This window comes from Cyanistes caeruleus, chromosome 2, assembly GCF_971803275.1.
Source record: "Cyanistes caeruleus chromosome 2, bCyaCae1.hap1.1, whole genome shotgun sequence".
Taxonomy (NCBI): Eukaryota; Metazoa; Chordata; class Aves; order Passeriformes; family Paridae; genus Cyanistes; species Cyanistes caeruleus.
The window spans coordinates 96,020,045-96,044,312 of record NC_141702.1 but is presented as its reverse complement, the minus strand read 5'-3'; the positions used below and the strand labels follow the sequence as shown (position 1 = coordinate 96,044,312).

At 36.8% G+C, this 24,268-nt stretch overlaps 1 protein-coding gene across 3 annotated transcripts in view; it reads left to right on the top strand.

Annotated features, from left to right (window-relative positions):
- Positions 1 to 24,268, top strand: part of MTA3 (metastasis associated 1 family member 3) — a 132,590-nt gene that overhangs the window by 86,996 nt on the left and 21,326 nt on the right. For all 3 annotated transcript variants that reach the window (XM_086878452.1, XM_086878453.1, XM_086878454.1), the window contains exons 15-17: positions 685 to 771; positions 5,627 to 5,773; positions 17,592 to 17,623. In XM_086878452.1, the coding sequence (XP_086734578.1) occupies positions 685 to 771; positions 5,627 to 5,773; positions 17,592 to 17,623 (266 nt within the window). The remainder of the gene's footprint in view (positions 1 to 684; positions 772 to 5,626; positions 5,774 to 17,591; positions 17,624 to 24,268) is intronic.

Below are 24,268 nucleotides of genomic sequence, written 5' to 3'. Positions count from 1 at the left end.
TGACCAACTTCATTTGTCTAAGCATGAGCCTCTTTATGTTAACATTTTGTGTTTGGGACACGTGGATGGAATCTCTGCTTGTGTGTGTTCACAGTAGCAGCAGGAAATTTAAGGCAGTTGATGCACTGCTAGTTTTCATGTACTTAGCAGAAAGTTACAATCTTTGAGACCTTTGAGCTGTGTAATACTTGGTTAAACTGACCATTCCATTGAAAAGTTTACAGTGTTGTATGACAGAAATCAGTAGTCCCAGCTTTAAATTCTTAGCTCTATATTACCCCCATTTAGAGACAGAGAAGCTTGTAGAAAAAAAAAAAAAATTCATTGTGAATAATTTTTAATAGCCAAAACTGTATTTCTTTTAGTGTTCATATTTTCATCTGTGTTTCATTTGCCTGACTGTCTCCAGAAAGATTTTGTAAGCAAAAACTATAATCTAACTGGTGTTAACACTTACATCAACTTAGAAAAAAAATCACAACATCACTTGCATGAATGAGGACATGTCCTGTCTTTAAATATCCATGATTAGAAGTATTGATTAAAAAAAAGAATATAAAAGGTGTGCTAAAAGAAAAAAATAAATTTGTGTTAAAGATGCAAGTCAGAAACTGGTTGGTGTGTCCTAAATCTGTTTGTAATAGTAAAATATTTAAACTGAGTTTTATTCTTTAAAATTCTCAGATGCAGATCGACATTGTGAACTTGCTGGGAATCCTCTGAAGATAAAAAGCACCAGAAAACCACTGTCATGTATCATTGGGTATTTAGGTGCGTATCTGCCTCCAGAGAATTACAAACCAAACATTCTGTGTGTACTGAAGCTTCATCATGTGATATGCACAGAAAGAGAGATTTATGCTTTTAGTAACAAGAAAAAAATTCTGAAGTTAATAAATTAATAAGAATGGTGGTCCACTATGAGTTGCAAAACTACATGGTTGAACTTGCAGGATATAAGCAGAAGTCCTCCTGATACTGGTTTGAAGTGTCTAAATTAACCTGATTTAGAATGTGAAAAATAGTCTGGCTGTCTAAATAAAAAGGATAGCTGCTCAAAGGGCAGGTACTCAGTTATGCTCAGGGCTGCTGTACTGTGCCCTTTGTTTCCATTTACATTACTACTTTTTACTTAAAAGCAAGGGTCCTCAGCCACACTAAGACACATACCTTAGTGTGATGACCTAAGTTTAAAAGGTTGAATGAAATGTGTACTGAGTTCACAACTAAGAGGAAAATGAACCCTTAAGTTAATGGGGAGAGGAAAAATTCTAGTAATAGTGATTCCTTGCAAGGAGCCATCAGTGACTGTTAAATATTTGCACAGTTACTTAAGAATTGTGGTAACCCAGAGGCTGTTAATCCTCAAATGAATATGGAAATCAATCCATTGATCAGAGGAGCAGTGACCAATTCTACTGTGTATTAATCCTGTTCTACAGAAGTGAACTCTACAGCTGAGCATAGAGCTCAGTCTAGATGTTTTGCTCATAATTTCAGTCACCAGGAGGATTTTTTTCTGTATTAGATCAAAGTAAACAGTAAGTCTCTTGCCTTACTGAAATATAAATTGGCTATTAATGTAGTTACAACTATTCTTCCAGGGCATCAATTTTGTCACAATACTAACTTCAAGAATGTGAGTAATGAGAAATTAATGGCATTCTCACTGAATTTTGATTCCTCCTGCCCTGGAGTTTAAGAAAAAAGCCTGGGATAATCTCCTACAGACTTCCTAGCTCTGTGTGTTATGTGTGCTGAAAGGACTGTTTTGGTTGACTTGGTGGTGTTGTGGTTATGAGGGGGGGGAAGCTGGACAGGGAATGGTTCATCTGGCTGACCTGTCTGTGCATCTAAAGAGGAAATGGTAACGTGGGTTAACTTAGGAGACATCACATGCTAGTGCCATGTTATGTAGCCTTTGAGGAGTTGTCTTGACCCCTCTGGGAGTCTGAGTCTGTAAATTTAATGTGAGTAAATGGACAAACAGTGTCAGACAGTATTTTGTGAATTTACATGAAGGTCTGGTAGAAGATTAACAGTGCTAAGATATGCCAGGTATCTGTAGAGTCTGCTTAATATTTGACTCTGGGAAGTAAAGGTATCTCACTACAGCTGAGGAAAATAATGTATGTTATGGAGATATGAAGTGAGCCCAGTGCAGTTAAATATATTCATCTGAATTAGCTTTTTAGGGATGGCTGGAAAATGGCTTTTTGTTTGCCATGTAGCTTGGTGTAATTTTTTTAGTTTAGTTTGTTTGTGATCTTTTTTATTTGGTATTTTTGCAGTTTCAGTAAATAGTAAATCTTGTTTACTTTTCTCATAAAAATTAGTATTATATATCATGTCATAACTTGTATAGGAGAAATTTGTTTTCTTTTTAAGATTCATGCTATGCTATTCTCACAGATATTTATTGGCATACGATTAACAGTGTGTCAGGGCACTACTGCTTTCACCCTTTCTGGTAAGGCAGAGAAGATTTCAGTGCCCTGCACATCCTGGGTAATCACTTCCCTTAATCCCTGTTCTGCATCTTGGCTGCAGGTTCCACAGGTGAGGTAGAACAAGCATTAAATTTATGCCCTGTCCTCTCAAGAGCTGGGTCTAATCCCTTGTATTCTCATCAGTCATCACTGTGTTCCCCAAAACAAAGCTAAGGTGAACCCCAGGCTAATTAAATGTCCTATATTACCTCCTACTTTTGAGGAAACCAGGCTAACACTCCAGCTGGGATACATGTTGAGGAGATGAGGTGAGATAAAGGTGCAGCTGCCTAAGCCCCTCTGGAATCCAGAATGTTTATTCAGTAGAAGACTTCAGCTTCTCTTTGTTTATTTTGGGTTTTTTATTTTTTTACACTACTGATAGTGGAAAAGAGAGAAGTTTTTAATTTTGTTATTGCTTGAGGTGGAAATCTGGTTCTATAAAACAGGTTCCTTATATGTTTTTGAAGCATTATCTCTACCTCCTATTCTTTTTTTGGCTTTTATTTATTGGCTGAGTGGTTATATTTTATGTGGTTAATGGGATAATTTGAATGCTATATAGTCAGTTCTCTGAGTTAGAATAAGGTGCTGGTGGCTAGAAAATTTTCAGTGAAGTCCTAGGCAATAGAACAAGGATAAGACCAGAAGAACTATTATTCCCTAATACAATTATATGAAGGGATAATAGGCAAAACCCCTGAAATGCCCTGTTACTCTGCTTGGGTGTGATGAGGCAGCTGGTTATAGAGTGCTGGTCTAAAATATGAAAAAATATTTGAAGCAAGTCTATATGTAGTGGAGGAGTGAAGTAAGATGTAAAGGTCTGTGCAGGAAGGATTCAGTCCATTAGGAAGTGGTCCTGGCTGTTTGACTGAGTTCCTTTCTAGAACTTAAATTTAGAGCTTGGTCTTGCTACCTTCCTCTACTGCAGAAAGAGAAAAGACAGCCTTTGTGGTAAACTGAGGATTAGTGACTTTTGACCTGAATAAAAGCTGAAGGAAGGAAATGCTTCCTTCCTCAACAGTTTGCTTACCTTGAAGATATAAAATTACCTCTCCTGTAGGTTGTATATGAAAGGAGATGGAGTTCTCATATGTTGATGCAACTTTTGAGATTTTTGTGGTTGCTGCTGGAGCTCTTTGGCAAATAAAATAACATTTTAGTGTTGTTAGCCCTGAAAATATACCATTTCCTTCAGAAAATTGGAAAAGATTGCTAAATGAACAATTCAGAATGCAAATTCCAATTACCTTCAGCAAACAGCACAAGCATTTCTATTTCAATTTAGAGTTTTGCCTTAGCAATCAGTGGTGTTCATAGCATTAAGCATGTCTCTGTTCCCATTTTAGTAAAAAAGCAAAATATGAGACGCTTTTTCCCCATAGCAAGAAAAATGGGACATGCCATGAAATCTTTTTGGTATGAAAAGCAGATGAATTCTGCAGTGAACAGCAGTAAAATGTTCTCACCTAATTAAGTGGTGGGAAATTTGTTGATGTCAAATCTAGAGCTCTGCCCTGAAGTGACTGGTTACCTGTGCCATCCCTCTCTGCTGTTCTAATGCTTGCCCATCTATTTCTCTGCCCTACTGTTTCTTATCTGGCCCTCTTGAGGCTGCTGGTGAGAGGGTGTTCATGCTTGGAGAGTGTGACTGTGAGCCCCAACCAAACCAGTGGTGAACAATTCAGCAAAGTCTTTTCCAGTGTAACAATTGTTGGCATTGTCTCCTCCTGGCACACTGTTCCAGTACAGCCTGGCCAAGGCCATGAGACCGAGAGCTCCAGGCAGGGCAGGCGAGCACTTGGAATCAGACTTGGAGCATTCCTGAAGGAGGAAAAACATGCTATTGCAGTGGGCTTTGACTTTATGCAGTGGTTTCTCTTTCTGAAAGATAGCCATGGATGGCAGAGGCTGGAGAGGCTTCTCCTTGGATACCTGGTCTCACTGTAGATTTTGCATCTTCTCAGTTTCTGTGCTCCACTTTATAAATAAGAAGCGTTTTTCAGGAGGCGTAAACCTGGGCTGGAAATGAGAAATTACTTAATTTTTGTGTTCTGATCTCACTTGCCTTGGGCAGCTGACTGCTGATCTGACTCCCAGCCCCTCTGCCTTCTCAGCTGCTTCTGCTGCCTGGGGTCATCAGAGGGCTGCTGTAATTGGGCTGCAAGCTCCTCATGGCCTGCACAGTGCCAGCAGCTGGTGCCCTGTGGCTGTGTCACAGGGACGGGACCTGCCCTCGGGCAGCTGACTTCCCACACAAGTCTCGGTCTACCCAAGGCTGGACACAGTGGTGGCATTTTGAAGCCAAATGTGTGATGGGAATTAATTAATTGGTTCAGCAAATTCCTAGTGAGGGACCAGCAAACTCAGCCAAGGTTCCTGTTTGCCACTTCTATCTGGCAGATAACTGAGAGACTTCCATGCAGCTGTGTCAGCTCCTGGCAAACACTCTGAGATGTGCTGGCCAGATGTGCTTTGCTGCCTCTTACCCTCTTTATTCCTCCTTCTCCAAAATAATTTTGCTCCATGAAACATATTAGATACTCTGGGATGTTTGAAGCTCCCCAGTAATTACTCTGAATGGAAGATTTCCCACTGCAGTTTTGGGGTGGTTCTAGCTGCAGATCCCTACAGTGCTGCCTGGCCCCTGACTCCTGTGCCTTGTGACTGATGTTTGGGAATATCCCTTAAAGCTTGTTATTGTGACAGAAAATACTGAATAGCTCGAGGTATTGAGGTGGTTTCACTACAGTAAATGCTTTTATTTGCTTGCTAAAACTTGTGGGTGTGTAGCTTCAATACTAACCTCGAAAGTGTGGGAAAATATAAACACACCCATTTCAGACTGTTTTGTATTTATTAGCTCTTCAACCTCAAATCCTTACATATCTGCAATGTGGAATTGAACTTGGGTACTCTGAAGTGAAATAGATTTTTCTTACTTCGAGGATACCTTACTTTGTGTATGAAGACTCATGTTGTTCAAGGTCCTGTAAACACACAAATGCAGAAAGAACTTTCTTTTCACTGAAAATCAGAAGTAAATTTCATATGTGGAATAGATTATTTTAGTTATTTTAAAATCAAGTAGATATCATTTCTCTCTCTCTCTCTCTCTCTTTTGTCTCAAACAGAGATACATCCTGCTGTGAAACCCAATGTAATCAGGTCAACACCAAGCCTTCAAAGTCCAAGTGCAAAGCGACTGCTTGCACCCTCCAATCACTCTTCATTAAGTATTTTGGGGAAAAGAAACTACAGCCATCATAATGGGCTTGATGGTATGTGAAGGAATATAAAAGAAACATTCTTTAACTTTCTGAATTGCAAAACTTTCTGTGAGTACCTGAGGTAACATTAAATGAGAGTGTACAGACTTAGGAAAATGTAAGATAATGGATGGTATGTTTATAGCAGCAGTGCAATGAATGGAGGTGCTTATTTGTTGGATAACGATATATTAATGCCTTCTCTTACAAAAACTCCATTTGCCATTTCTCTTACTGGTCTTGATTAACCAAAAAATGAGAAGAAAAGAATAAAACATATTTGCTGAAGGCAGAGATGCATCATGTTTTATTTTGGCTTTTTGCAAAGCCACTCCCTGCAGAGGAGGAAGCAAAAGAGGTGCAGGAGAGGCTTTTTCCTGTACCCTGTGCAGTGCCAAGAGGTGATTTTTAGGCCTGGTGTATCCAGCTATTTCATTGCACCCCACTGCAAACTGACAGCAGGAATAAAGCTGTGTGAAAAACAAAACAAACAAACAAAAAGGATGTAAATTTCTGGGTAAGACTAACTTTTCTCAAATATTCTTCATTTTTTTTATCCTGAAAAGTGACTGTGCATTATTGATGATTTTTTTTTTCTTTACCTAACAGAAAGATTTTTCAACTCTACTGTAAACAGTTACCTTGTCCAAATAAGAGGAGAATCCAGCAGGATATAATGTTTACACTAAAAGAAAATGCATGCATGCATTCCTGATACCTCTTTTTGAGATATAACTTCTGTAAGCTATTAGCTTATTTGTTCTGTAATTGAATAAGGTTATTGACAGTAGAAATCCGTCAGACTTTGGGCTCTCAAATAGACTGTTCAGGAGATGATGTTCACAAAAGAGTTGTCTGTCTGCTTTCATGCTTCCCAGAATAGGTCAAGGTAGAAAGGAGAGAAATTGCCTTTCAGACAAGCTTATAGAAGCAGTATTCCAAATAAAGGAAAGAAAACTGGATTTGTTATCCATCATCTTCCCCATAATCGTGTTTTTCTGTCATTGCAAACACTACTTGTATACTGCAGTGAAAACACCTACTGTACATTTAATAACACCTAGATAGGAATCGTGGCATCCTTTGACAAGAAGTGGTTACTGAGAAGAGAGGATTGCTTTCATTCTGCTCAGCATGCAGCTATTACACCACAGACAAACAACATTCACAGCAGCACAGGCTCTTTGGGGACCAAGGTGGCACCATGTGCATACAACTAGCTGGAAGAAAATAAGGTATCTGCCTTAGTAGGCAGAGCCATAAGTGCTGACTTTCCACTGCAACCTTTGGAGTTGTGCATGAATGGTTTAGTAGTTGCTGCATGAGAATGTGGACAAAGGCCTCCCCCTCCGTCAATGCTGGCCATTAGACTGGGCTCTTCATGTAAGCTTGAGAGATGGGTTAATTTCCCTGGATGTAAAGATGATCATAGAATTCTTTCAGTTGGAAAAGACCTGAAAGATTAAGTCCAACCCTTAACTCAGCACTGCTAAGCCCACCACTAAACCCTACATGCCACAACTGTTAAATCCCTCCAGGGATGGTGACTGAACCACTTCCCTGGGCAGCCTGTTCCAATGCTCGACTGTGCTTCCAGTGGCTTTCCCTAATATCCAACCTAAACTTTTCCTGGCATCACGTGAAGCTATTTCCTCTTGTCCTATCACTTCTTATCTGTGAGAAGACTGACTGCCCATCTGGCTGCAACCTGTACATTTCTCCAGCAGAGAAGGCTTTAGGAGTTTGTTCAAGGTAATCATTGTGATTAGGCCCCTCCTTATGTCTCTGTAAGGAGGCATTCTTGGAAATCTGTAAAATTTTTCTTCTACTTAGTATGGATGTTCTCCTCAAAGAGTGTGTAAAACCAGTCATTAGCTACTTTAATTAGTGTGCATCAAACAGTCAGCTGTGTTAAGGCAATTGGCACAAAATAACACCTAATTTGAAAAATTAGTATTGAGAACTGCAAGTCATTGCTTTACAAGATATTTCTGCTTATCTGTTTTCTGTGAAAACAACATATTGGTTGTTCCATTCCTAAATAAGTGAAATCTGTATTTTTTTTAAGTGCAAAAATTACTATCTTAGTATTAAAAATGGCTATTTTAGTTATTATTCTTGCCACTCACTTTAAAATGTGGAAAAGTGTAAATAAAATGCAATGATAAAGTAACAAACTAGCAGTAACTAGGCTCTACAGCACATATTCCATTTCTTCTGATTTAGAAGTTGGTCAACCAACAGATTATTGGTAAATATAAATTTTTAATATTTTTTGCTTGTATTTCATCCAGCTTCTCTTCAGTACTACATCATCTTGGGAAGTGGTTGTTTCTGTATCATTTCCCTGACCACAGTGTACTTTTTGTGCACTGAAAGGTTTTGCCAGCCCCCAGAGTTTTTTTGTTACTATAAATACACCAAAAAGCTTTTTTGGTTCCAAAATACTATTGATTGCTGCAATTTTGATTGTGTTGTATCAATTAACAGTATCCAGAAAGCCTGATACAGAGATGATGGGTTCTGCCTTTCAGTGAATGCATGCTTTGGTGAAATGAGCAAACACAAAGGAGCACAGGGGGCTTATATTAAATCTCATTTGCTATTTTCATAATCTTAATATTATTGGCATGGAAATGTCTGCATTTTCAAGTTTGCTTTTTTTCCAACACTATTAGATAATTTGTTGTGAGAAAGCCACATAAATATGTTTACTTAAGTTATACAATATTTCACAGTTTTTAAATAAATGTTACTTAGGCTTGTGCAAATATATATTTAGATTAGCATAATTTAAGTCAATCTTACTGCCCAGATGAGTGCCTTATTTTGGTAGAATTTTTTCTTTAGCAAATTAATAATTATTTGCTTTGAATATAGCAGTACATTATGGAAATGGCACCTTTTTATGCCTCCTTGTGGAATTGGGGGAAGATTATGAGAAACATCATTAATATTTAGTTAAATGATAAGAGTAATAAACGAGAATATGATTAGCATTTCTTATACAAGTCTTACATTGGCTTGAGTTTTGCTTTTCACCAGTGCAGCACAAGATTCCCTTTCAGCTTTCCATGGATGCACCTCCAGGAAAGGTCAGGTGCATTGATAGGGGTGAGGGAATTTGGTGCTTTTGACTGATTTTGCTTGATCATTGTTGAGAATGATGAGGGAACTCATTTATCTTTTCCTAATGGGGATGTTGTGCTGTGAGATCTTGTTATTGTCAGTCATGGACATGAGTGAAATTGCTCTGCTTAAGCACTGTGTATTGTGGCTAGAAAAAGGATCTTGTAGGTTTTTGTGTCCCTTATTAGGAGGCATTCTTTTGCTGATGGTCTTAGAAAAATGTTTTTCATTTCATTTTATTTTCAAACCAACAGCAAATCTTGCATTCTGTAAAATGTAATCAAAAATGTCAGTGAACCGGCATTTTGCTGTTCTGGAAAAGTCACTTTGAGAAGTTTTTGTGTAATATATATGCTGGAGCTTTTAACTACTTTGAGATGCAGCATTTCAATTGCTGCTGAAATTAAAGTCAGCATAAGATATTTAAGTAGTTCTCTGCCGTGAAGATAGCCTCTTTCAAGTGGGAAAATTCCATCTTCAGAAAATCACGATGTTGCAGAAGGTTACATGTATCCAATTTTGTTACTGGAGTTGATGATGGGAAGATTTAGGTGTGACTGTAAAGTGCTTTAGATATTTTGAATCTGATCTTTAAATTACAGTGTCTGAAATTATTCCAAGCAATTACTTTCTCCCACAAGCTGCTTAACTGTGAGCAACAGTGTGTCCAAGTAGTCAAATTTCACATCAGCTTATTGTTTTGGCAGGGTGAGTAATGATAATTTTTCTTATAGTATTTGCAAACATGAGATAGAGGTATTTTACACAAGAATAATCTCTTTCATCTGTCATGCATCTCCTTACCTTTCATGCATGAGAACCTGAATATCCACAGGATGTCCAAGGCATCAGCGTCACTAATGAGGTACAGAAATCTGTCTCTGCCTGTTGATTCCATTTTCATGTTGTGGACAAAAATAAAAGAAGCAGGTTTTCGTAGCTGAAGAGACTCAAATCAACAGCCCTGATCCTCCTCTTCCCTGCCATACCTTAAGTGCTTCAGTCTGAGACGTCCCGCTGCCTTGAAGAGGATTCTTTCAACAGTCAAATTTCTGTTCTGGAATATACTGAAGTGTGCAGCAGTTAGGAATGAGGCAACAATTTTAGGGTCTGTTTTCCTAGGAACCCACACACCTCTGGCCTGGCAGGATGAGAAGGTGACATAAGAATAGGCAAACAGAGAAAGATCTCAAAAAGGTGTACCTTCTCTCTTAAATAGTGTCTTGGTCAATCCTTCTCTTTGTGTTTATGAGTGATACTATTGGCTGTTCAGGAGATGAGTAAAGTAGAAAAGCTTTATTTTCACCCCTATTTTTCCATGGGGAATTTATGACAAACAGATGAAAACATAAGCAGCCTGACTGACACACAGTCAATTCAAGTCAGTCCAATTTTCTTGAAACAGAGAAAATAATTATAATACAAGTTTCAGTATAATTAAGTTCACATAACACTATGTGAAAGTACATTAAAGGGAAGGAGTTTTCACTCTAGGATGGAATTTTTCAGCAGTGAGTGAGTTGTTTTCTCCCAAGGGTGCCTGTCATTATCACAATACTATTTTCTGGCAGAGACAGAGATGTTCTGTTATGGTGGCAGAGGAGCAGCATGGATCAATATCAAAAAACATCTGGTGCTCTGTTACTTTGAAAAAGAAAACCCTAAATTTTCTCTTATACAGTAATAAAAACCTACCAAACGTCCCAAAAACCTACCAAAATTGTTATAAACCTCATTTAAAATACCAGTGATTTCCAACTGAAAGAGAAGAAATTAGTTGTGGCAAACAAGCTGCTATGTGAAATCTTGCCATTTCTTCCATGCTGAAACACAAGGTATGATTAATTCTGGGTTGTGTATACTCACTCTTCCCAAAAGTGAGAGACAAAAGCTATATATTGCTCCACAGTCAGTTTTTCTTCTGAAGTTTGATTAGGACATGCGTGTTATAGCTTTGGTCTTTGGTATAGCTGGAAACGCTTTAAAATATTCAGCTACAGATTTCTCAGTCAAATGTGTGCACTGGTATTGATGGAAATGTGAACATGGAAAATATATCTCTTAGGAAAAAATGATGCTGTGTTACTGTCATTTACTGGGAAAGCAAAGGAATATGAAAAGGTGTCTGTGCCTCTTAGTTACTTCCTGAAATATATTGCTTTTATGCTTATTTTAGGAAATACTTAAGAGGATAGTCCTGCCTTTCTATACAAAGTCATTAAAACCATCTCTGACCTTCAAGAGATTGACCTAACAACCTTTTTACATTTAAATTTTGCAACTTGCACAAGCCAATTTCTCTCTATTTTCACTGTGCAGTTGGAAGCAATAATTTTAAATATTTATTAGGAAACTAAAATGCTCTAAAGCCTACATTTCTGTGGTCAGTAAATTCACTTGTTTTTGCAGTGGTACAAATGATGATATTGAAGATGATGAGCTACTGACAACTTCCAGAGCCCAAATAATGTGCCTGGAAAGTGACACAGACTTTAATTACCCCAGGATGTTACTGCTAACATTGTCAGTCATTCGTAGAACTGAGCTTCTGCAAGTTATGTTTGCATATATCAAGTAATTTTTTTTTCCCTATTTAAATTTTTGTGTTATTAAACAATGAGTTGATGATTCCCCACTTCCCTCTCTGGTCTTCTCCAAAGGCAGTGATGCAAATAATATTGTGATTTAATGTGAAAAATAAGCAAGTAGGAGGAAAATATTTTTGTCCAAAAAAAAAAGAGAAGTATCTTTTCCTTAAATTCTTAAGGATATTAAGAATATCCTTAGATAGAATTTCTTAAATTTGAGAAAATTATTTTTTGTGTCTCAGTGATAATCATGTACATTAAATTTAATTAGAATTATCTTCTAATTATTTGAGCTCTATTTGAAGTAAAAGGACAGTCTTCCATTCTCTGTCTAATGACTGCTTAAACTGCAGGGTATTTTTCAGTGAGAAAAGGTAAGCAGTGTAATTTGGCCACAGGAGAGCTTGGGAGGAGCAAAAGCATTTCTTTAAACCCTGGTTTCCTTGGATTTCCTCTGAGAAAGAACTATTCCTAAGCATGTTGTGCATTTTTTAAAATACAGACAGCAATTACTTTTGTCATGCCAAAGTCAAAATACAATTTCCATTCAACTGAAATGCTTACATGCTTACTGTATCTTGAAAAATGTGCATTATTTCCCAGGGTGAAAGTACATTAGAAATTGATTAAGGGACTATTATTAATTCCTTCTGCATTTATTCCTTTCTTTCAAAAACGTACCTTTGGTTTTGTAAGGTTTCTTTGCCTACCATTGATTCACAAGAAAAGCACAAATCTAGTGTCACATTCAGGCTTTAAAGCACTGCTTTGAGTGTGCCATAGATCACTTTGCTTTTGTTGTGCCAAGGAAGTGAATGCTTATGAGAAATTGGTGTGATGCATCCCTGAACTCACCAGTGCAGCACATGTTGCTGGTAACACTGGTGACAGCAGGGATCAGAAAGAGCAAGACATGTGGGTTCCCAGGTGGAGGAAAGGGCACTTCATGGTAAAGTGCCCCATTTCTGCTGTTGGATCAGTGTTTCTTGCTTTAATACACAGCTAATGTGTAGCCATGAAACTTCAGTAACCCTGGTTTTTCTAACTGGCAGAATGAATTAGTTGTTCAAACAGCAAACAATGCTGTAATTAAGTTAACATTTAAACCACAATACAGATAGCCAGAGCTTAATTCCTAGAATCACTACTTTCCCCTACTATTATTTTAAAGAATTACAGTTGCATAAAGAGAGTCCTGTCTGTTTGATAACAGGTTTAGCAGCATATTATCTCCTGAATTACATGCTGTGGATTCAAGATCTGGAGTTCATACTCAGAGTGATTCTGTGTATGATTATTGTCAAGTAGGTTGATTATTTTTTGTAAGCTGTGATTGCAGAGCAATAGCTCTTAACAGTTTTAGCACATAATGCAATAGGGAAGCCACCTTCACAAAATGCTTAGGTAGTGGAACTGGAAAGATCCTGTGTCTGGTCTGTGATAATTTTATGTGGGTTTTTTGGTTTTTTTTTAATCTGTATATTCTTTCTCCAGTGTTTAAAATTTCTGTCTTGAGAGAGTAACAGTCTTCCTCAAAAATCATTCTTAGTATCAGACATACATACGTATTTATTAATTTTTAATAATACTTTTGAATTAAAAATGTCACTTGTTCAGTTGCTGCAAACTGGGACGAAGAAAACAATTATGTTTGGTTACTCAAAACATTCATAACCCAAATGGAGATGAAATAACAAAGCAGTCTTCCTTCCTCAGATTTTTTCATAAGGTGGTCCAGCCTAGGTATAATTAACCTTTAAAGTCCTAGGCAGCATCATAAACTGAGATGTTGCTAGGATTAAACAGCCCTGCAATTGCCAGTCTGCCTTTATTTTCCACCTGTCAAAATCACATTATCTTCAAGCATATTTATTCTGGAAGTCTTAGAAGTAGGACATGTTTCATCCATTATTGTTGTCAATGATCTTGTTACATGAAAAAGAGAAATATCAGGTAACTCAGTTTTCTATCAGCAGAAATAAAAAATATCACATATACAAATAACACATGGACAGCTGGAAAAGGGTTCTGATGTGTAATTAAAAAAAACAAAACATGTTGCTGGGAAATAATATGTAAACTTGAAATAATGACATAGCTTACACCACCCCTAAGCAGTGCACTTTTTCTGATTTAGCTTTAAATGGTTTTACAGTGGGAAATTTTATAGTGTCCTACTGCCTGGAAACGGGGAGAAACACTTGATTGATCAACGTAGTTGGTAAAGCACATGCTAATGTGAGGAAATTTCTTCTACAGCTTACTTATTTCTATTTGAGTTCAAATATGTTGAAGAAAGTGCACGGGAGCATCTTAGGCAGTTTCTGTTGTTGGTGCATCAGTTTCTCCAGAATAATAAACTTATTAACATCTTGTCAGCACTGAAGCTGTTTTTACTGAAATTCCCCCACATCACAGAACTGTAAACCCTTGTTAGTGGTGATGGTGTCTGACCACTTCTGCTTAAAGAGGAGCAATCTACTTCCCTGGCACTTCATTGACCTTAAGAGGGGAATCAGTCTCTGTCCTGGAGTTCCCTTCCCACTGAGGTGGTACAAGTACATATGGATGCTAACTGTGAAGCAGGGAGCATAGTGCCTGTGGAATAGCAGGCCACATAACTTTCTCAGTATTGCCTGAGAAAGTGGCCTGGGAAATCATAGAGGAATTAAAACAATCCTCAGAGACAGAAGACAGCCTTGCAGGTGCTGTTTGTCAGTCTCTTGTTTTCTTGCAAGAGAAGGTCGAGGGGTGGTGAACCCCACTGACCAATGACGGTGATGTGTTAATTTACTAACCAATAAGAGTTTTACCTTTCTGTACTTCACATATCAGTCTATAAAAAAGATCTGGGGTAATAAACCAGAGGAGAAAATCTCCTGTTCAACTCCCAAGAGAGACTGTGTCGTTCTGTTCCCAACAGAGTGACAAGTACAAATCACGGTCTTGCACAGAATCTTTTCCTGTAAGAACTCACTTATAAACCAAGTGTCCACTGCTGCCAGCTTCACTAAAATTCGAGCCAGATTAGATCAATTCCCTAAGGCACTGTAGAACTTGGCAGATAAAAATGAAAATCCAAAGTTTTGTTTTCTGTTCTGTTCAACACCAAGAATTTTGTGGTTTTAAATAATCTCTGATGCCCTTAGGCTGCACTGAAGTTTGCATTGGTGTGCAGATCTTCTGTGAAGGTTTCCAACGCTTTGTTTTTGGTGGCTAATTGCCTTTTTAAGCAAACTTAGTTGCCTTAGTTAAATGTTTTTCATAAAATTGGCTGGTGTGTCCATGCAGAAGTGTTTTTCAGAGTCTGCCAAGTCAGGGTGTAATTATTTTCTAGAAAAAAATCAGTGTCTCTTCAGTTCTAAAGTCTGAATATTTGTGTATCAGAGTATATAAGAGTTTAAACTGTGTAACAATGGCACCTTAATTATTAGTCTTTGCTACATCCTAGAATCTTTTGACTATATCTACCTATTAAACAGTTCTTTTTCTACATTTGTATTTATGGATATACTCAGGTCTCTGATGTTTGGCAACTTAGATGATGTTTCTGTATCTAAAGCAAGAAAAATACATGCAAAAAAAAGAGAATGATTCCATTGCATGGTATAACAGGAATATTTACAAATATAGCATTTTTTTCACTTATTGGCTGGGTTTTATTATTAGGTTATCAATATGTTAATATCCTGGAGTTAACAGCTGCTGGCACTGCATTAACAGCGCCTGTCAGGTTCTTTCCAAAAATACACTGTTTAACAATTTCCAGGAAAATTCATTTGTTCCTCAGCTCATTTTAGGGAGAACTTCTCAGTTTCACAGACAAGCGAATGAGAGTGTGTCTGCGTATTTTGGGACAATCGTGGCTAAGCATAGATTTTATAGATTTGGCATATAGAGCTGTGCCAAAAGCACAGCACCTCTGAGTAAGAGGGAAGGTTTCAAGTATCTCAGTATAAAAAATATGGATTTTTGTTTGTCGGCTTTGATCATTTTGGGAGTGACTGAAAGCGCTCTGTAATGTACCTCTTCTGTATTTCAAGAGGCAAGAAACCCCATTCTTGTGTTTATCTTTGTGGATAACTCTGCCTAAGTTCAGGATTCGTCAGGAAACATTGTATTCTTGGAGATAAGGTGGTTGGGTTTTTTTTTCTGGGTATTTGTGCTTTTAAGTGGAATGAATCTTTGTCTCAGTTATTCATTATTCCATTAATGCAGTCTCTGTGTTTTCTCACGAATATTCAGGTCCTGAAATGTTATTTTACTGGGATGTATTAAAAAAAAAAGTTTAAATAACATAAATTACTTTGTTCTGAAGATAAAAATTTAACAGATTACAGAGTTCTTCACACTATAGTGTTCTCTTACTCTATAAGACTGCCAATATGTTCAAATACCAGGAAACAGTAGACTGTCACAACATTTAGTTCTTATACTACCAGTTTAAAAATTGCCTGGAGAACCGGTGACCTAAATGTATTTTTGTGTATGATAACCTTTATGTGAAAAAAGAGAGGAAAAGAAGGCTGGTAGAGGAGCTCACAACTGAGATATTGCTGGGTTTAGGTAGGTATTCACATTACAGTACCTTAGTGATATAAATGTCACTTTTTAAAAATTGATTAAGGATGAAGATTTGTACAAATGTAAAGTAGATACTGGATTTTTTGCTGCATGTTGGAGTTTAGAAATAGTTTGAGATGTTTAAACTGGCTTACCTTTTTTCTATCAGTGATTTTACCAGTGACAACCTTCAGACTGGTTAAGGTGACTCCTCAAAATGAAAGAGAAATGCCAATTTAAGAGTATAATTACCTTTTTTTTTTTTTTTTATTAGAAGGAGATATGCAGCTGTTCCCGTGTCCTTTTATTCTCTTTAATACTATTTTTAACAATAATAAAATCCTTCAAAAATTCTTTGTGTATGTGATACTAGCTGGAAACCCTGTAAATTGCAATTTGGAGCCAAGACAAGAGTAAAAAAAAAAAAAAGTAATTATTTAGCATTTATCTCACTTGCAGAACTGAGACTCTGCTGATTCAATTGATTCAGATTCGTGTACATTTTATAAAAACATGTAGTTTTGATAAATGTTCCTTCCTTAAGAACTCTCTATAGCCAAAGTGTCCTATCCAAAGTTTTTAGCGAGTCTGAGAGATTGCTGGTAGGATCATCTTGCAGTTTACAGACCAGCAGTGAGTTTTCTTGCAGGTTTTTTAACTGTTTATGTTTTGTTACTGAAGTTGCAGTGCTTTCAAAAAGAACAAGATCTCTAATATGTGAACTGTAACTATTTAAAGCCAAAGAGAGTGTGATTTCTGTTCTTGGGGAAAGAAAAAAGCAAAAGTAATCGGAGTTAAACAGCAGGGTGAAATCTATGTTAATTATTGGCCTAGTAGTGATTGCTCTGCAATAAATATAAATATAAATATAAATATAAATATAAATATAAATATAAATATAAATATAAATATAAATATAAATATAAATATAAATATAAATATAAATATAAATATAAATATAAATATAATATAAATATAAATATATAATATAACCATGAGCTCAGTTGGCTGACTTGTGATTTATCATATTAGAGAGAACAGTTAACTTTTCTGCTTGTTGCATTTCTCAATAAGCTTTGTCAGTTTCAAACTGAGCATCCACCTCAAAATTCGCAGAAAAGAGGTTGTCTAGTTTTATAAAACTTCTTTTGAAATGTGAGCAGTAATGGAATTATGTTGATACTATCTGTATTTTTGTCTGCAGAACTAATCCTTCATGATGCCATATGTTAAAACAAAATGAAAAAACCCTCACTTCTTCAAACATGAATTATGAATTAGTTCCATTTTTATATTTTCTTGCAGAAAAGGATAATTAAGCAAAGAAAATGAGTGCAGTTAACAGCATATTATAGCATGCCATATATATTTGGGACCAATGATGAGTCTCATGCTTGTTTCATGAGGAAGCTTTCCAGTCTCTGCATTTTTGATGTGTTCATTGTTGTAGCTGAGCAGTAGCATCTTAGCCTCCAGGGTGAGCATCAGAACATAGGCCTCTTGTGGATAAAGAAAACATTCTAATATGCTGTGGTTCTTTTATTTTCCAGAATCATCCAGCCATACAACAAGAACAATCATGGTAAGTATAGAGAAGATTACAGGCATTGATCTGCCTATAGCTACAATTTTTCCTTTAAAAACGAAGTAAATGTGGTAGTATCCTAAGCCATTGGCTTTTTTCTTTAATAAAGTCCAATATGTAGATATAATTATGTGGACATAAAATAAGTCTCTGTATTTCATGAGAAATCTTGGGAAAAAAATGAGAGATTAATGAGTTTAAGAGGTAACAGTGCTGTCAGTTTGAATGGCTGAAAAAATCAACTACAATTCTGTGTTCTGTGTTTAAGTAATTTTTGATTATGTCAAATTAAAATTTCTTGCATTATGTCTGTATCACATGGGGCAGAGCACATTTAAATTTCAGCACAATAGCTGAGTACTTTCTTGCATCACATTCCTCAGAGGCCAGTTTCTGACTCTACCTTGAGTTTGATAATTTAGGTTTCAGAAACAGGGAAATGTTTAAGTGGACAGATACCCCTTCAAAAAACGAGATTAGAAATCTTTATGTAAAAAAATGTCATGCACTTAGTGTCTATCTTGCATTTTTATAGGGTGAGAAATGTTGGTCTCTTTCAAACTCAATGAAGTTGGATAAGGGCTGAACAACAATTCAGATAGAGAAAACCTTTCTCTGACAGGGAATGATCGATGCCTGTCCTGTGGGTGTTTGAGGAAAGGGCTTTCTGCTTTTGGAAAAGACCAGTTTTTGAGGGGAGTGTTGAAATTTTAGAATAAGCCCCAGCATATCATGACATGAACTTGTTTGTTTTCATTCCTACAGTTTTTCGGGTGTCCCTTCAAACTTATTTACCTGTTCTTTATGTATGGCATTTATGGGACATGTAAATTCTCCCATGGATTTCTTGATTCTAAAAGGTTGATATAGTTCATTGCCTTTATCATCAATGGCCATTAATAATCCAGTGCAAATGAATTATAAATAGGTAAGGACTACAGATCACAACATTTCAAAATAATAGAGATGTCTAGAAAAGTGATGTTTCCTACTAGATGTGATGTAATCCTTGTTGGAAATGAATTTGTTTTAAATACACCCATTTCAAAAGAAGATGCTTATTTATTCAAGTATATTCCTTTGTTATAAAATTTTGGAAGGGGTTGAAAAACTTTTCAATGCTTTTTACGTGCTGCTAAAGTGGTGGTGTTTGGAAAAGAGCAGGGTAATCGTGTTGAAGCTGGTGAACCCTTCACTCTGCTTTACCTTTACTCTTTTTTGTCCTGTTAATTGTACCCTGAAGATACTCAGTCTCTTTTTTCCATTAATGTATCAGAACAGTTCTAAAAACTGAGCCAAAAATGGATATTTTTCCTGTTTTTTTTCTCACACCAAAACATGTCCTAACTTTTAAAGAAAGAAGGAAAAGGTTTTTAAGTAGCTTGAGTTCCTGAGGTTCCTGTGTTGTGAACCTCTCAGACCACTCTGCTGACAGCTCAGATGGCTCAGACCTTGAGCGAATGTTCTGCAGTCAGTGCACAGTAATTGTTCATTGCACTTAAATAAAGGTAAAAATAAAAGTAAGTATTCTGCTAAGTGAGAAATTGTTTTAGTAATGTCTGCTCTTCTCTGCAACTAAAGCATAACTGAATGTGTAAAAGGAAATTTCTTACTCCCCAAAGAGTAAGTAGCAATTGTCAGTAAAACCAGAAAATAAGGTATTCTTTGCGTTAGAAACAATATGAGATTACACATTCAATACAGATGTAGTAAAGCAGTACTGCTGAGAGACAATGTATAATCCCTACTGCAATTAATAGTTACTCTGAAATGAAGTCCCCATTTTCTGACTGATTATGGTTATATGGTAATGTAAAAAGTTAAAGCATGACCTTTAGTCGTTAGAATGCGACAGGTACCAAAGCAAATTTGTATCACTGCCTTGGCTGTTTTGATGTAAAAGAACTTTTGTCTTACCAAGGTGAAGTATTTGAAGTTCTTTAAAGTTGCATGTATAGGCATTGAAATAATGTAAGGCATTAAATCTGATCTTGCCTCTGAAGATTCAGATTTATGCTGAAGTCAAAGCCAGTGAAGTATAAGTGTGCTCTGCTAAAAAAATGAAGTGCAGTTTTTCTGAGGACATTACAGGAATTTTTCTTCTGTATTTAAATGCAATGATAGCTGACTATTTTTTGTTTCAGATCCTTGTTCTTAAAAATAAAAACCCAGAAAATATTTTAAGCAGCTGTGTGATGGGGGGAGAGGGGAGAGCATGCGCTGCTTTACCCTTAAAATAAATTTCCTTTTATTCTGTGTATAGTTGCCTTGTTTAATCTTTCACTACTAATTTACTGATTTCTGTAAATAACTATTTACTTCAAAATCATTTATTCGGAGGTTATATAGCTTGTGTGTACCATATATGACAAACAGGGACTATAAACATTGCAGTATTTTAGCCCAGATGCTTTGGCAAGTCAGCTGTTATCTTTTAGGAGGGTTGTTTCTTCAGGGGCTTTTTGGTGTTTTTTTTTCCTTTGCACAGAAAAGTCATTGACTTATATTTTCAGCACTACAACTATTGTAGGTGTTTGCGAATGGTTTGGTAGCAAATCCAGAGGTTCCAAAGTTATACTTGTGTTGAGTACTTGGTTATTTTCTTGTGTGTGATCTGTTGTGTGAAAATCTTTCATTTTTAATAGCCTCTGGGTTTTTAAATGAAATTCTACACCCAAAATGGTTGTGTGTCTGCATGCTACTATCAACATTTGCAACTTCATGCACTGTAGAGATTTTGGGTATTCATTTTTGGATTCATCTCACATTTCTATGAACCACTAAACCAGCCCCAAACCTTGATGCTTATTAAAGGTATAATGCTAATCGCTTTGGAAATAGAAATACTTCAGGTGTGGCAAAAGAGAATCAATACCTGATTTAAACTTAAGGTAATTCTAAACTTGTTTTAAATGATGTATTGTATAATTAGGTCAATGCAAAATATATGGAACCAATTAATGTGGTTTATTGCCAGTCATTTGAGCATAGCTGATTTCTCCTAGTGATGTTTTTGTCCTTGTGGAGAGATTTTTTTTCTCAGCTTGCTTTCAATTGATTTTTTTGGTTTTGTTTAAAGATGAAAAAAAATTGCTAATTTAAGGCAATGGGAATGTTTTCCTTTTTGGAACAATGGAGGAAAACATAAGAAATCATAACTTTAAATTCACTTAGGAATTTATGTAGTCCAGTTAAGCATTCCTTCAGCCATAGTATAAGTGTTCACTGTTATTTTTTACACTTTGAATTACTGTAGGTGTTATATATTTTATTTCAAAGCTGAATGTCTTTTCAGACCTGAGCCTCTTTTCACAATTTTTAGTGGATCTCAATGAATAAACATTCAACCACTTATGTAGCAGTACAAACTGAGCAACTTATAGGCAAGAACCTAGACTGGAATTTGGGATGTACAGGGTTCCTCTCTCGACTTACCATTATGCATCTCAGTATCCTTGTGCTTCTCTGGGAGCCAGTGAGGACAGGAGATCTACTCTCGATAACAAAAATGCTATATTAGCTTGCCACTTTAAGATGTTTTTGGGATGGTATCCAGACTTCATTGGACTCATAGCTGCCACTAGGGCAGGTGTCATGTGTATAGTGATCCTCTACAGTCATTTCCTTGGCTCCCCTGCCACAGCAAAGCTTTATGCCTAGTGCACCTTGTGTTGAAAGACCTGATTTACAGTTGGAACTCAGTGCTGCTGCTTCCAGAAGGTTTGACAGGGACAAGACATGTAGCTTCTTCATGAAAGGATCACCTGCATTCCTTGGAAGTTGGAGGTGTCTCAGTTGCCCACTGTGAAACGAATGCAGATGGGAAATTCATGCCCCTGCCAGACAAGTTTTGATGAGCAGTGCTTGGAAGCAGCAGAGTCAGCAGGGGGAAGGTGAAGCTGCACAATAACCAGTCTTTATGTAAAGTCCTTTGTTGAAGACCTTGAAAAGATTGCCTTCAGTCTGTGAGGGTGCATTCAGTCTGCAGCTTAGACATCTCCTGTTTGACAAGTGAGACTCTTCCCAGAGATAACCCCGTGATGACTCAAATATTTGTGCTCTTTATGGGATGTAAGTTTGCCTGAATCAGAACTCCCTTTGTCTTGAGAAGTTTTTCTTTGAAGTGCACTCAAAGGTTTTTCTCCTGATGTCTTTTGAGCATGGAACAATTTTGTCCCAGATGAACAAGAGATCTCAAGGAATGTACTCAGACTGAGATGAAGAACTTGGGAGAAAGCAGTCACTCATCACAGAGGAAGATTGTCCAAAACGCAAACTCCTGATGCTCAGGTGCTGCTCTGATGTGCCCCTGGCATGCAGACCCTTAACACCAGTGGCTCTGTTGCATACTCAGAGCACTGCTCATTAGTGATGTACACAGTCAAAATCAAAGCAGCAGCAGCTGACTGCACACGGTGGTGTGGTGAGGAAGTTACTGAAGCTTTTTGCAAGCCATTTTAAATGAGAAGGACTTCTGTGGTAGCACAGGGAGTGTTCCTGAGGCTTTTTCTGACATAACTGTGTGCTATGGAGGAAAATTTGAATTCATCATCATCATAAAAGAAAGGCATTTAAAGGGTACTTTTTATGAAGGTTCATTTTGCTCTTAGTGTTGCTATTAGTGTGACAGTGGCATTGAATGCTCATTTTCATACACATTGGTGAATATATTTTTTGAGAGGAACTAATGAACTGATTTCTTGGTCAAGAGCTTCAATTGTTTTTATTAACTTGAAATTAATGTGGTCCCTAGCACAGACTGGAGAACAATGATCTTATTTTTCTCTTGTCCTTATGTGAAATGTAATTAATTTCTTCAAATAGCTTGAAAGGGCTGGGATAGAAAGGGAATAAAAGAGAAATTTCTAACCAAATTGATGCTACAGAAATGAGATTATATTGTAAGTCTTGTGTCATTTTCTATAATGTTATCTCTTGCCTGGAATGAGGGTTAGGGCTAATATAAGTGGAAAAAACAGAAGTTCAGAATTAGTTGCAATATCTGGCTCTGCCAGGGGGAAAAGTGTAGTGAAAAGACAAGTACTTTTTCCATCAGGCTTCACTATTCTTCATATTATGTGGCATATTATGCCACAGGAAAGGTGCTTTTTGTACCTTGTATATTTTCTGAACATTTTTTGCCTGCACTTCTTATCTAGAATAAAGGGTACATTCAATGGTGTATTAGAAAGGAGCTCAGGAAAACATCTGAACCATTATATGAGATAACATAAACCCATTATTGAGTAGAGAAGCACAACAAAAATATACCACTGGAGCCCTGGAATTTTCCTCTGTAGTGTATGGTGCTGGCAACTGCCAGATACAAATATTTCATGGGAAATCTGATGTGTGGCAATGTTTTCCATGCATGACTTCTTGCTCTCTTTTTGAGCACCACCCACTATGTACAAGAGATCAGCAGTTAAGAACCTTCATGGATTTCTAATTTCATAGCACCTATGCATTTTATTATGAATTTATTCTAAATAACAACTGAATTACTTCTAGTAGCATGTCTTTTAGGTCTTTGTCCCCACCAAAGCCAATACAAAAAGATATGTGAAAGCCAAACTGCAGTCTAGACACTGAATGAAAAAATGGACAAAAATTGGGTAAATATTTAAAAGGGCTGCTAAGACAGATTTATGACCCTGTGAGCAACAACAACTAAATTCGCCATAAATCTTCTTTGTTTTTAAGACAAAGGAAAATAGTTTAGCTCTTAAGAAAGATTTATATGTGACTCGCTCAAATATGATGTCTTGTGTCTCCCCTTCTTGTTTGGTTTTGTTAGATGTGATCTAAGGAATCACAGAGGAGATGGCTCAGTTACTTGCAGTAGCATGATGAATATTGGAATTTTTTGTCTAATGCATAAAATTTGTCCTACTGGAGAGAGTAAATGGTGTGGATCGAGCTGTGGTGAAAGTTGTGTCAAAATGTGAATATATGCTTTGAATGTGAGCATAAGAATTGCTCAGAAAAAAATATGCCTTTGTTTATCTTTTCTGGCTTTTATGTTTTTATGACATAATTTAAGAGATCAGTTCTGTGCTCTGTTCTGCTGGTCTTTGTGAGTGCTACTCGTCCTTTCCTTACTCAGTGACTGATGTTGATCCCCTGTTTAGGGGGTACTCCCACAAATGTCCAGAACTGGGTGCATTTTAGGAATGTTATACAAATGCTATCAGTAATGTGGAATACTGGTATCATTTCACCAAGAAAATAGTACTTCTTCCTAAGAAAACATGATGCTGAATCCATGTGAGATAAAGTAAGCAAATTTTCATATTTGGATAATGTCTTCTATCATAACTGGCTTTGTCCAGTTGTTGTTAGCTAGTCCTGCTGTTAATCGATTATGTGGGAAACAAGATTAAGATTTCCAAGATTAATATTTTTGTCATGGTAAATTCTTCCAAAACATTACCTACAGATGATACAGAAAACATTTTCACTCTCTCCTCATGTGTCAGAATGCAGCTTCTCTTGTTAGACCTGACTACTTGCTCTCATTGCAGAATTACTCCAGGTAAAGGTTTGGTGGAAAAATTAATGCATCGTTTTCAGTTAGATGTTATCAGCTATGAAATGAATGCAGATGCAGGTCAGGTAGCATCTCTAACTAGATAAAGACCA